Source organism: Oncorhynchus kisutch, unplaced genomic scaffold, assembly GCF_002021735.2.
Source record: "Oncorhynchus kisutch isolate 150728-3 unplaced genomic scaffold, Okis_V2 scaffold4004, whole genome shotgun sequence".
Lineage (NCBI taxonomy): Eukaryota > Metazoa > Chordata > Actinopteri > Salmoniformes > Salmonidae > Oncorhynchus > Oncorhynchus kisutch.
In genome coordinates this window covers 203,058-217,857 of record NW_022265949.1, presented here as the reverse complement: position 1 = coordinate 217,857, position 14,800 = coordinate 203,058, and the positions used below count along the sequence as shown (strand labels likewise).

Sequence of the window (14,800 nt, the reverse complement as noted above, 5' to 3'; positions counted from 1 at the left end):
TTTTGATCATCAGAGCTGCAGAGTTCATAGATGCTATTGTATTCTCATCCCCACAGTACTATTCTCCTCAAAGATAGATGTCCTTACCATGTGGTGGCGTACTGGGAGGCTGAGGGGGTGCTGAGGCCTTTTGAGTTGGTCCTCTGAGGAGAGTGAGGGGTTCTCTGCATCCAGCGGCCTAGGTACCTGATGACCAGCCTGGTGCTCTCCAGCTCCACCCCTTGGACAGGAGGACAAACAGCAGGCATCAATGTGTCGGAGGAAACACTGTTTAACCGACGACCGACGTCAGCTTGCAGGCGCCAGGCCACAAGGAGTTACTAGAGCATGATGAGACAAGGACATCCTGGCCGGCTAAACCCTCCCCTAACCCAGATGACCCTGGGACAATTGTGCTCCGCCTCATAGGTCTCCCGGTCACAGCCGGCTGTAACAGTCCGGGATCAAACCTGGGCCTGCAGTGCTGCCTTGGCACTAATTGTTGAATTTGTGATTTGTTCCAACTTGTTTTGTAATGTTTATGTCCAATGGCCAATGAGCACTGATACATTTTATCTATAATTTCATATGACAAGGATTGATAAGGATTTGTCAGAAGATTGTCGACCTGATGCATGATGATGACTGCTTGTCTAGCTTGCCAGCTAAGATTTTGAAAGTTTGTCCAATCAGTCCAATCAAAGCTACGGTAGATTTAATGCGATTTGACGTAATTTTGTCTAAGCCAATGACCTTGAGACTTTTTGGATGGGCATTTCTAATGTACTTCTATGGCAGCACCCAAGGGGCTTGACATTTCAAGCTCTACCCTTAGATTTTGCGGTGACGTAGTGTCCCCATGAGTGACAGAACACTGAGCCAATCACAGCACAACTAGAGAACATTACCAACCCCTACGCTCCATATTTTATGCTGGCTGCCCCACCACCACAGAAAGCACTAAGCTAGTCTGCAACACCTGCATTTTGGAGCTGCCTTAACTAAAGAAAGGAAAAAAGAGACCATGTTTCTATGCGACTTTATTAACTCAATGCTTTATTTATTCATTAACTTTATTTGCAAACTGATATGTGTCACGTATTAATTTCAAAATATGCAAAACAAGTTTAAAAAAAGCTAACCATGGGGCTGAAAACAGATTTAGCTCTTCCTCAGCTGCCTTGAATGACGTGTCGCCACTGCATGTATTTAGAAGTGATAGACAAGTTGACTAACAAATAGCCTACCAAAATGTTGGAAATTATAATAACGGACTGATTACATTTATTTTTAAATAAAAAATATATAATGACACGGATCAATATGGTATTACGTAATATACAATTAGTAATGATATCTGACAGCAATACAAAGTAAATCACCATTAAACACTTCAGGGGAAACTTGGCCCAAGAGCTAAATATATTAAAAGCTGTTATCAGTATTATCTATATTAGTTGCTGAGGAAAGTAGGACTATTGATGTTATAAAACATCTGTATATGGCAAAACCCCATAGAAAAAGATCAGAAATAAAACTAAAGATAGTAAACAGATTGGTACACAAGAAAATGTGGCTATTTACATAAAAAAAAATATAACCCATCTCATTTATCATCAATATATTCCATTCCAAAATATATATTCCAGTATTTACTGAAAAGTTCATGGTGTGTAAAAACGTCTAGATATGGCAGCAATAGGATAGAGGTGTAAGGCCTCGTTTTGTATTGGAACATTCAGTCCAGGTTGTGTGGTGGTTCTCTTCAGTCCAGGATCTATGGTGCTTCTCTTCAGTCCAGGTTCTGTGGTGCTTCTCTTCCGTCCAGGTTCTGTGGTGCTTCTCTTCAGTCCAGGTTCTGTGGTGCTTCTCTTCCGTCCAGGTTCTGTGGTGCTTCTCTTCAGTTCAGGTTCTGTGGTGCTTCTCTTAAGTCCAGGATCTATGGTGCTTCTCTTCCGTCCAGGTTCTGTGGTGCTTCTCTTTAGTCCAGGTTCTGTGGTGATACTCTTCAGTGGGAGATTCCCCTCACATTCTGAAAAAATACATACTGAAGTAGCACTCCCACTAAACATTTTATACACACACACACACACACACACACACACACACACACACACACACACACACACACACACACACACACACACACACACACACACACACACACACACACACACACACACACACACACACACACACACACACACACACACACACACACACACACACACTTACTGCCAGGGTGTCATACTCTGGTGACCTGGTCTTCATGTTCAGAGGTGTGTACGTATCACTGTTAGGGTCAGGATGGACACTCTGTGGACAGAAAGAGAGAGAGCGAGAAAGAGAGAGTGGGAGAGAAGGAGAGGGAGGGAGAGAAGGAGAGAGAAGGAGAGAGGAAATGCATGAGTTCTTTGAAACACCAGTCTTTCCATAATTTACTCTAAACACATTCAAGTACTGTATAAAACACACACTCATAAGCAAACCAAATTCATTAAAAGAGACTTACTATCAGAGTGTCGTAGTCAGGGGACATGGTCCTCATGTTCAGACCTGTGTACGTGTCACTGTTACAGTCAGGACGGACACTCTGGAGAGAGAGAGAGAGGGAGAGAGAGAGAGAGAGAGAGAGAGAGAGAGAGAGAGAGAGAGAGAGAGAGAGAGAGAGAGAGAGAGAGAGAGAACAATGAAAATAGTATGAAAGAGACGGTCATGTCACTGTAAATGAATGAAAATGGAGTTGCAACCCTCTGGGTGCACATTTAGTTTTTTACGACACAGCTGAAACCCTGTTGAATCACCCTAATAGAATCACCTGTGTGTCTGCTGTGGCATCACTTCCTCCTGTGGATCTCCTGTAATGAGGGACAGAGTGAGTTCTGCTCTGTAAGTAAGTTGATATATTACTAATACATTTTAACAGGTTTTTTAACCTTTATTTAACTAGGCAAGTCAGTTAAGAACAAACTCTCATTTACAATGACAGCCTAGGAACAGTGGGTTAACTGCCTTGTTCAGAGGCAGAACAACAGATTTTTATGTTTTCAGCTCAGAGATTCAATCTTGGTTGCAAGTTCAACGCTCTAACCACAAAGGTACCTGCCACCCCAGGTGGCCTCGTGGTTAAGGGCATTGGGCCTATACCTTAATGAGTTAAGAACAAATCAGTGTGCTAAGGTGAAAGAATAATACAAATATCTATTTTCTGTCACACTCTGACCATGATTTGCGCTGTTTGTTTCTATCTTTTGTTTGGTCAGGGTGTGATAGGAGTGGGCATTCTGTTGTATGTCTAGTTTGTCTATTTCTATGTGTTTTGGCCTGATATGGTTCTCAGTCAGTGGCAGGTGTTTGTCGTTGTCTCTGATTGGGAACCATATTTAGGTAGCCTGTGTTGTATAGTGGTTTGTGGGTTATTATCTATGTGATGTTTCATGTTAGCACAGTGTTTCTATAGTGGTCATGGTCGTCATGTTAGCACAGTGTTTCTATAGTGGTCATGGTCGTCATGTTAGCACAGTGTTTCTATAGCGGTCATGGTCGTCATGTTAGCACAGTGTTTCTATAGCGGTCATGGTCGTCATGTTAGCACAGTGTTTCTATAGCGGTCACGGTCGTCATGTTAGCACAGTGTTTCTATAGCGGTCACGGTCATCATGTTAGCACAGTGTTTCTATAGTGGTCATGGTCGTCATGTTAGCACAGTGTTTCCATAGCGATCACGGTCATCATGTTAGCACAGTGTTTCTATAGCGGTCATGGTCGTCATGTTAGCACAGTGTTTCTATAGCGGTCACGGTCGTCATGTTAGCACAGTGTTTCTATAGCGGTCACGGTCGTCATGTTAGCACAGTGTTTCCATAGCGATCACGGTCGTCATGTTAGCACAGTGTTTCTATAGCGGTCATGGTCGTCATGTTAGCACAGTGTTTCCATAGCGATCACGGTCGTCATGTTAGTTTGTTTGTTTTGTTTAGTGTACTGTGTGTTTTTCGTCCTTTCAGTAAAGTATGCATTCACACCACGCTGCGCTTTGGTCTACTCAATATGACGATTGTGACAATTTTCACTCACCTGAACCACATGAATCCAGAGAAACAGAGGATGAGAACCAGAACAACCACTATGATTCCTACAGCTGCAGTCACAACTGAGGTCTGTTTCCCTAAAAGATAATATAGATGATATGAGTACATGTTATTATGAAATGAAAACGAATATACAGCAATACAGGACATTAATGTAATACTTGTATATAGAAAGCCTATGTATAGTTAGAAACCAAAGTGTAATAAGGCAAACTAGAAGAATATTACCTTGAAACATCATTTCTTATTGAACATCATTTTGTATTGAAGTATTGAAGATGTAACTTTACCTGCTATAATGATCATCAGAGCTGTAGAGTTCATAGATCCTCTTCCATTCTGGGCCTCACAGTAATATTCTCCTCTGTCCTCAGAGCTGATGTTAGTGATGCTGTAACTCTGTCCTGATGCTTTTGGTGAGGTTGCGTTCTTCTTGTACCAGGTGTATTTGTCCACAGGTGGGTTGGCATCACTGCTGCAGGTCAGAGTCACTGAACTGCCCTCCACTATTTCACCAGAGGGACTGACTGACACTGAGGTGTTCTTTGGTCCATCTGGTGGACAATATGTAACAACAGTGTATTAAATAGTGTTTTTCTTGTTATTGAAATATGAATTTAAATGTGATCCTCTGATTAAAGATGAGGTGAACTTACACTGAACGTCCACAGACACAGAAGAAGAGTTGAGACGTCCATATTTATTCTCAGCCTCACAGTAATATTCTCCTCTGTCCTCAGAGATGATGTTAGTGATGCTGTAACTCTGTCCTGATGCTTTTGGTGAGGTTACGTTCTTCTGGTACCAGGTGTATTTGTCCACAGGTGGGTTGGCATCACTGCTGCAGGTCAGAGTCACTGAACTGCCCTCCACTATTTCACGAGAGGGACTGACTGACACTGAGGTGTTCTTTGGAGTATCTAGTAAAGGAGAATATGTCAGAGGTTAATGACTGTAGTATATTTACAAATGAAATGTAAAAAATTAATTTGAATTTGACAGATGATTATAATGGTCATCATATATATCAAAATCTGTGAAGCCAGACTATTAAAAATAGAAAAGAAATAGAATAGAAATGTCTCGAGGATATGACAGTAGTATATTTACAAATGACATGTCAAAAATATATTCTCTGTTAAGTCAGAGAACTATCTAAAAATATAAATTACACAAATGTTAACAATAATACACATTTGGAGATGTTATGCATAAGGGCTACTTAAATTAGTTCTAATTGTTTTGCTACCTTCTCATTCAAACACTGAGCTGTACTTTACTCACACTTCACATCCATGTTAATGGTCCTAGACATGTCTGTCCCCATCTCATTCTGGGCCTCACAGTAGTACTCTCCACTGTCAGATGACTGGATTTGTTTGAAGACATGCTGTGGTCCTGTCATACTCTGATAGCCACCTCCATTCTTCTTGTACCAGGTGTATATGTCCACAGGTGGGTTGGCATCACTGCTGCAGGTCAGAGTCACTGAACTGCCCTCCACTATTTCACCAGAGGGACTGAGTGACACTGAGGTGTTCTTTGGGCCGTCTGGTGTTGAAGATGACAGAACAAATAAGAACCCATATACCATGTAAATTAGTATAGATTAGTATATTACACTGACATGTAGAACCATGTATTACAGAGATGATGTAAATTAGTATAGATTAGTATATTACACTGACATGTAGAACCATGTATTACAGAGATGATGTAAATTAGTATAGATTAGTATATTACACTGACATGTAGAACCATGTATTACAGAGATGATGTAAATTAGTATAGATTAGTATATTACACTGACATGTAGAACCATCTATTAAAGAGATGATATCAATGACTTTCACTGTAGATATATCAACACTCCATGTACTCACATCTGACAGTGAGAGTCTCTTCTGGAGAGAGGATTCTCTCTAAGCCTTCTACAGCACAGGAGTAGTTCCCTGCATCCTCACTGCTGACTGGGTCTAGGATCAGGCTGTTATAACTGGTGACTGGGTCTAGGATCAGGCTGTTATAACTGGTGACTGGGTTGGTCAGACTTTGTCTGTTCTTGTACCAGATGTAGGTGGGGTTGAGACCGACTGTACATTGGGTTCTACATCTCAGTGTGACTCTCTCCCCCTCTGACACAGACGTAGGATCCATCTCTAACAGGATATCTAAGAGGAAACATTAGTCATATTTGACTCCCGACTGGCTTGTCATGTGATTAGACTTGTCCTATTACAGTAACAACTGTAGGTGAAGTATTACCTGTGACAGTCAACATCAGACCAGGAAGGCCAGAAAATCTCCCCTCTTTTGTTGTTATTAATCTGAATATGTATTCAGCCGAGTCCTTCTCTGTCAGGTGTGTTATTGTCATGGTGTGGTGGTTCTCTGTGTTCCTATTGTACTCCACACGACCTGTATACTCTGGATATGACCTGACATCTACAGGGTGTTTCTGTGTAAACCAGAATGAACCTTGTTCTATATAACTAGTGGGATGAGTGTAAGAGGAGGATATGTTCACTGTGGAGCCCTTCAAGACACAGATTCTCCTCTTGGTGTAAGTCACCCTCCAGCAGTTGTGACCCTGAACACCTGAAACATAAAGAGGCTCTCTGTTAATAGTTTTAACTTTTCATGTCTTGTTTCTGTAGGTGCAAAGTAAAGAAGTAAACTGTTCATTTCAAGTCATTTCAGTATGAATCACAACCATTTGAGCTGGTGGTATTGCTAGAGTGAAACACTGTGTTTGAATCAACACTTTTTCCCCCACTTACACACTGCAGGAGAGGGGAGATCCTCATGGCCTTTTACAGCACAGGAGAAACTATCGTCATAGTTACTGGAGACTGGGTCTCTGTACTGGGGGGAGGTGCTCTCATCTAGACGTTGTCCGTTCTTGTACCAGATGTATGTGGGGTTACCAGTCAGAGTACAGGTGGTGCTACAGGTCAGTGTGTTGTCATATATCCTCTCCACCTTTAGATCTGAAGGGAGAGGTTATGAAACAATAATGGAGGAAGTCTGTCAGTCACCACCATTTCACTGGTCTCATAGAACATGTAATAAATAACTTGACCTGTACGATACTATTTATACAGTACCTGTGAGACTGAGAGTGAATCCATATGAATATTTCCATTCTGAATACTGGTTTGTTTTATATCTGAAGTGATATGTTGTTATGTCACTCTGTCTCAGGTCTGTGATTCTCAGGATACAGTCCTTCTCTGTAGTTCCACTGTACTCCACACGACCATCATACTTAGGGTCCCATCTCAGATCATAAGGATTCAACCATGTGTTAAACCAGACTATCTCTGTGACTTGGGTCACACTGGGAACAGGACAGCGCATGTCCACTGATGACCCCTTTAAGGCACAGACACTCTTCACAGTATTTTGTCCCAGAACACCTGAAACACAGTGTCACAGGACTCAACCTTGAGAGAACTTCATTTGTGACGTCAAGACTATAAAAAAACAGACATTACAATATTACATCCAAATGCATGTAAACATGTGCAGGATACTGTAGGACCCATCTACTCAAATGTACATTCCCTTATATCATCCTAGTATTCATTTCAATATACATCATGGAAGTAAAAAGCATTCCAGTCAATTCAGAAAGTTAACCAAATTACAATTCCACATTTTCTAAATGTTCCTAATTGAAAAGATTTGAAAATAATTGGAATTGGCATTTCAGTCTACTTCCTGAATTGAGATGGAATTGACCCCAACCCTGCTGGTGGTTGACAACCTTCTTATTCTGCTACTGCTGCTGATGTGCAGAAGTGTGAATGGAAACCACAGAAAAGCATCACTCAGTGAGGAGTGAAATATGACTAGTTAAAGGGAAGTGGAGACACCTAACAGAAAACACCAGAATAACATTATGATTATTTTCCTTTTAGAAATGTCTGTAGATTGATAAACAGGGAAACTAGAACATTATGAATGAGACCATACCTGCTACAGACCAGAGAAAGACCACCAACACACTACCTGCTGTTCTCAAGGCCATTGTTGCATCTCCCACCCTGCAGTCTTAGAAACATAAACAACAACTCTATAGCTGGTGAATAACTCCACCTGATACATTGAAGTATAAACTGTAAATGGAGTACAGGGCCTCATTACTGAAAATGAACCAGGCTCATATTGTGTTGTGTTGTATTGTGCTATATGGTTGTCTATGTGAATACTGTCTGTCTGTAAGTCTATTGCACTATGTGTGTGATGTGTTGCATGTCTGTCTACGTCTATCTACTTAAACTGGCATGATGCAAAAATAAATTCCTAATATATACAATTGTCATCATCATCATTATAAACAACAACAATAACTTATTCAACATCAACAGTATTACTGTAAACACACATTTCTATATTGATCGTTCTGAAGCTGTTTTATTCTCAGAACCCCAAATATAGGAGGATAAATGTTCAATCCTCTACGGTCCGTCAAGCTGTACAGCAGCCTAAAGACTGACCACCAGGTTCAATGATAGCTACTATCCTCAAGCTGTGAGGCTAAACAGCGACTGACACACACACACACACACACACACACACACACAAATACAGACACTATCTGTAGTAAAGGCCCATAAGGCCCATGGAGTCTGTATCAAAGTCTAGAGAGCTGGTTGTTATGGATGTAGAAAAGTTAAAACACACATCCTACACAGTATAGATGTCAACCCTACTCCCTATCAGTCTGGTCCTAAAGGGCCCTCAGATAAATCCACTGTGTAATTCACACCCATGGGGGCGGACACGTACACACACACTGCAGTGTTTAAATATTGGTTTGAATGTCTTTTTTTACCCTGGTTAATTATCTCATCTCTATGTAGATCAACACTCCTACACTGACACACTTTATGAATACTGACCCTGATGTAACAACCAGAACACAGCTCAAAACATAACAACAAGTAGAATTATACATTACCCTCAAGTATATGACTTATTACTAAAAACAAATAACCAGATATTATATTTCAAGATATTGTCAAGAGTACTTACAGAGTGAAGTGAAGGGGAGAGGTCTTGTACAGTGAGTCAACTGACTGATAGTGAGTGGAAACTGCTAGTAAGTGTCAGTTCTGTGGTTGATACATATTTAAAGTAGATGACAGTCCTTTCCTTCCTCTTTAAGACACTAACATGCATGACGACCAGAACAGCACATCAGAAAAGGGAGGTTACTGTATTAAAATGGGTCCTACATTTCTATAATGGACAAAATGTCACCCATTTCCACTTTTATTTAAATACAGAACCATGTTAACAATATGTTGACTATTCTATATGGAATGTTTATAATATCTTAGAATGTGTTGTATTGTCCCTCTGAGTTCTACATGGAACAGGTCAAAGTTCCATTTACATTTGGTCAGTTCCATGATGTCATTCATTCTATTCTACAAACACATTCAATTTCCTCTCCTCATCAGCTGCATCAAAGTGGTACTGAAGGTTCCAGTGTTCTAGAGTAGAGCTCCTCCTACTGGCATCTCAACATTACTGCACCATCCTAATAATAATGTCCTCAATAATAGTAACACCTTACAGAATACTTTTAAACTGGAAGAACTTGTCCTGATTGGTGTTTTTAAATCACTGATGAATGATCTTGAGACTGATTCCCTGACCTGTCTATGTTTTTAAATCACTGATGAATGATCTTGAGACTGATTCCCTGACCTGTCTATGTTTTTAAATCACTGATGAATGATCTTGAGACTGATTCCCGGACCTGTCTATGTTTTTAAATCACTGATGAATGATCTTGAGACTGATTCCCTGACCTGTCTATGTTTTTAAATCACTGATGAATGATCTTGAGACTGATTCCCTGACCTGTCTATGTTTTTAAATCACTGATGAATGATCTTGAGACTGATTCCCTGACCTGTCTATGTTTTTAAATCACTGATGAATGATCTTGAGACTGATTCCCGGACCTGTCTATGTTTTTAAATCACTGATGGATGATCTTGAGACTGATTCCCTGACCTGTCTATGTTTTTCAATCACTGATGAATGATCTTGAGACTGATTCCCTGACCTGTCTATGTTTTTAAATCACTGATGAATGATCTTGAGACTGATTCCCGGACCTGTCAATGTTTATAATTTGCTGTTTTTGATTTTGTTATTCTCTCGGGAATTCTATGGGTTTTACCAGATGACTTGTAGTTTTTCATGTTGTTTTTCTGTCATTTTTGTACTGACTTGGTGCTGCCTATCTTGGCCAGGACACTCTTGATAAAGAGATTTTAAATCTCAATGAGTCCTTCCTGGTTAAATAAATGTTAAATAGAAAAATAATAAAGAAGAAATAATCTTGTGCTGATGTCAACATTACAACCTGAATCAGATAGAATGGTGAAACAACACTGGCTACACCAACACACTGATGTCAACATTACAACCTGAATCAGATAGAATGGTGGAACAACACTGGCTACACCAACACACTGATGTCAACATTACAACCTGAATCAGATAGAATGGTGAAACAACACTGGCTACACCAACACACTGATGTCAACATTACAACCTGAATCAGATAGAATGGTGAAACAACACTGGCTACACCAACACACTGATGTCAACATTACAACCTGAATCAGATAAAATGGTGAAACAACACTGGCTACACCAACACACTGATGTCAACATTACAAACTGAATCAGATAGAATGGTGAAACAACACTGGCTACACCAACACACTGATGTCAACATTACAACCTGAATCAGATAGAATGGTGAAACAACACTGGCTACACCAACACACTGATGTCAACATTACAACCTGAATCAGATAGAATGGTGAAACAACACTGGCTACACCAACACACTGATGTCAACATTACAACCTGAATCAGATAGAATGGTGAAACAACACTGGCTACACCAACACACTGATGTCAACATTACAACCTGAATCAGATAGAATGGTGAAACAACACTGGCTACACCAACACACTGATGTCAACATTACAACCTGAATCAGATAGAATGGTGAAACACAACACTGGCTACTTGACAAAGTCACATTTAATCACACAAACACTGATGTCTGTAGAGGTACAACATGCAACTAGTATATTATGTTACACTGTTGACCCTTGTGTACAGTACTGGTAGTAGCATTAGTTAGCAGAGGAAGCAGTATGATCATCACCATAGCCTGTATTGACTGCTACTGTCAATATACTGTATAGTCTAATGTAGCCTGTTATCCATATATAGTCTAATGTAGCCTGTTCTCCATATATAGTCTAATGTAGCCTGTTATCCATATATAGTCTAATGTAGCCTGTTATCCATATACAGTTTAATGTAGCCTGTTATCCATATATAGTCTAATGTAGCCTGATATAAATCAATAGTCTAATGTAGCCTGTTATCCATATACAGTTTAATGTAGCCTGTTATCCATATATAGTCTAATGTAGCCTGTTATCCATATACAGTTTAATGTAGCCTGTTATCCATATATAGTCTAATGTAGCCTGTTATCCATATACAGTTTAATGTAGCCTGTTATCCATATATAGTCTAATGTAGCCTGATATAAATCAATAGTCTAATGTAGCCTGTTATCCATATATAGTCTAATGTAGCCTGTTATCTATATATAGTCTAATGTAGCCTGTTATCCATGTATAGTCTAATGTAGCCTGATATCCATATATAGTCTAATGTAGCCTGATATCCATATATAGTCTAATGTAGCCTGTTATCCATTTATATAGTCTAATGTAGCCTGATATCCATATATAGTCTAATGTAGCCTGTTATCTATATATAGTCTAATGTAGCCTGTTATCCATATATAGTCTAATGTAGCCTGTTATCCATATATAGTCTAATGTAGCCTGTTATCCATTTATATAGTCTAATGTAGCCTGTTATCCATATATAGTTTAATGTAGCCTGTTATGCATATATATAGTCTAATGTAGCCTGTTATCCATATATAGTTTAATGTAGCCTGTTATGCATATATATAGTCTAATGTAGCCTGTTATCCATATATAGTCTAATTAACCTGTTATCCATATATAGTCTAATGTAGCCTGTTATCCATTTATATAGTCTAATGTAGCCTGTTATCCATATATAGTTTAATGTAGCCTGTTATGCATATATATAGTCTAATGTAGCCTGTTATCCATATATAGTCTAATGTAGCCTGTTATCCATATATAGTTTAATGTAGCCTGTTATGCATATATATAGTCTAATGTAGCCTGTTATCCATATATAGTCTAATGTAGCCTGTTATCCATATATAGTCTAATGTAGCCTGTTATCCATATTGTCTAATGTAGCATGTTATCTATATAGTCTAATGTAATGTGCTGTCCAGATACTGTAAAGTGCTTATCATGTCCATATAAAGAAGCATTTACATATTAGAACTAATAACTAGTAAATTAATAGGATCTCTGTGTAAAGAACGTATGGTTCAGGAGGCCTGTAATAGGTCTATCTAGGACAGGAAGGTAAAACAGGAATGTGATGCTGAGTGTGATCTATACCAACAAAACCACATCCCACCATCACTGTGTCTCATGTTAATACTACTCCTAAACACAACCCACCATCACTGTGTCTCATGTTAATACTACTCCTAAACACAACACACCATCACTGTGTCTCATGTTAATACTACTCCTAAACACAACCCACCATCACTGTGTCTCATGTTAATACTACTCCTAAACACAACCCACCATCACTGTGTCTCATGTTAGTACTACTCCTAAACACAACCCACCATCACTGTGTCTCATGTTAATACTACTCCTAAACACAACCCACCATCACTGTGTCTCATGTTAATACTACTCCTGAACACAACCCACCATCACTGTGTCTCATGTTAATACTACTCCTAAACACAACCCACCATCACTGTGTCTCATGTTAATACTACTCCTGAACACAACCCACCATCACTGTGTCTCATGTTAGTACTACTCCTAAACACAACCCACCATCACTGTGTCTCATGTTAATACTACTCCTAAACACAACCCACCATCACTGTGTCTCATATTAATTCTACTCCTAAACCTTTTATGAAACATTCACTCAATTCACTCAAACTCTTACCGTCACTCTTACTTTAGGTCATTTTCAAAAAAGTCCCCACTATAATGTATTCTTCTCAAACCGACACGTGTATGTGAGAATCTTACCTTATTAGGCTCACATTTTGCAGGCAAAAATATTACTGTATAAGCAACATGTACAGGATATATCTCTCAATCAAATGTTCAAAAAAAGTATCCACTATAATCTACCACTGTCTGAGCCCTTAAAATAACATGCAAACCTCTCCACCACAGTCTACTGCTCTCAGAACCCTCACAAGAACATGCAAACCTCTCCACCACAGTCTACTACTCTCAGTACCCTCACAAGAACATGCAAACCTCTCCACCACAGTCTACTACTCTCAGAATCCTCACAAGAACATGCAAACCTCTCCACCACAGTCTACTGCTCTCAGAACCCTCACAAGAACATGCAAAAGTCTCCACTACAATCTACTGCTCTCAGAACCCTCACAATAACATGCAAAAGTCTCCACTACAATCTACTACTCTCAGAACCCTCACAATAACATGCAAAAGTCTCCACTACAATCTACTACTCTCAGAACCCTCACAATAACATGCAAAAGTCTCCACTACAATCTACTGCTCTCAGAACCCTCACAAGAACATGCAAAAGTCTGACACATGAAAGCACTTATACAGTATATCTCCCAATCAGATTAATATGCAAAAATACATCTACAGAGTAAACTGTACATAACAGAAAAACTAAAACAACATAATTTCCTACAGCATCGCCATGCCCATAACAGAGGATTATGGTTCATGGCTATAGACAAATAATAAATTATACATATTTTAAGATATTGTCAAGCATACTTACAGAGTGAAGGGGAGAGAGGTGTTGTAATGAACTATCTGTCAGTCTGAAGAAACAGACACTGACTGTGAGGTATGAGGTCTGTGGTTGACACAACTTTGAAGTTGTGAAAGACCATAGAGTTGGATAGAAGGCACACTAGCTACAAAGGCTGTTTAAGCCTGGGCATAACATTGCTTGCACACTTTCAGTTTGTTTATCGACTGTCATTAAAATCATGGAGGTTGAAGAAGAAGAAATGTACTACTTTAAAATAGAGAGAGCCGTCAGTTGAGCTGCCGATATTGTCACAGAACCCATCATGAAAAGATGCAAAGCCGTGCCCTCTATCCAACTCTATGTCAGGGACCAAGATGCTGATTCAGAGAGAGCTTCCTTCCTCATTCACACAACGCTGTGTTCAAGAGCATCAAAACTGTGACGTGTGACGGGTAAATTCTGACTGACTGACTGATCTACAAATCGGCTTGCATGATAAATAATGACCTTAGATTATTCGTAGGTCAGTCAGTCTGGACTCGCCTTTAAAGCCGGCTGCAATGTCGAACGCGGCCACATTTACATGCTTGACAGCCATTATGTCATACAATATTATAATAACTGTGGAATATGTTTAAAATCTTTTTCTTATTTTTAAGAATGACAGGCTAAACTGTAATGTAAAAAAAACATTTTGAATGAATTGTCTTAAACTTTGAGCTTATTTACAACATGATGCATAAATTACCCTGAATCATACTTTATCTAAAGTAGG

The 14,800-nt window shown here is 39.4% G+C and overlaps 1 protein-coding gene across 6 annotated transcripts in view; it reads right to left on the bottom strand.

The window, feature by feature from the left end:
* Positions 1 to 1,006: 1,006 nt before the first annotated feature.
* Positions 1,007 to 14,800, bottom strand: part of LOC109885217 (sialoadhesin) — a 159,478-nt gene continuing 145,684 nt past the window's right edge. For all 6 annotated transcript variants that reach the window (XM_031821638.1, XM_031821637.1, XM_031821639.1 and 3 more), the window contains 8 exons: positions 5,355 to 5,621; positions 4,727 to 4,990; positions 4,361 to 4,624; positions 4,057 to 4,147; positions 2,798 to 2,837; positions 2,492 to 2,572; positions 2,215 to 2,295; positions 1,007 to 2,011 (listed from right to left, as the gene is read on the bottom strand). In XM_031821638.1, coding sequence (XP_031677498.1) covers positions 1,988 to 2,011; positions 2,215 to 2,295; positions 2,492 to 2,572; positions 2,798 to 2,837; positions 4,057 to 4,147; positions 4,361 to 4,624; positions 4,727 to 4,990; positions 5,355 to 5,621 — 1,112 coding nt within the window. In that variant the 3' untranslated portion in view covers positions 1,007 to 1,987. The remainder of the gene's footprint in view (positions 2,012 to 2,214; positions 2,296 to 2,491; positions 2,573 to 2,797; positions 2,838 to 4,056; positions 4,148 to 4,360; positions 4,625 to 4,726; positions 4,991 to 5,354; positions 5,622 to 14,800) is intronic.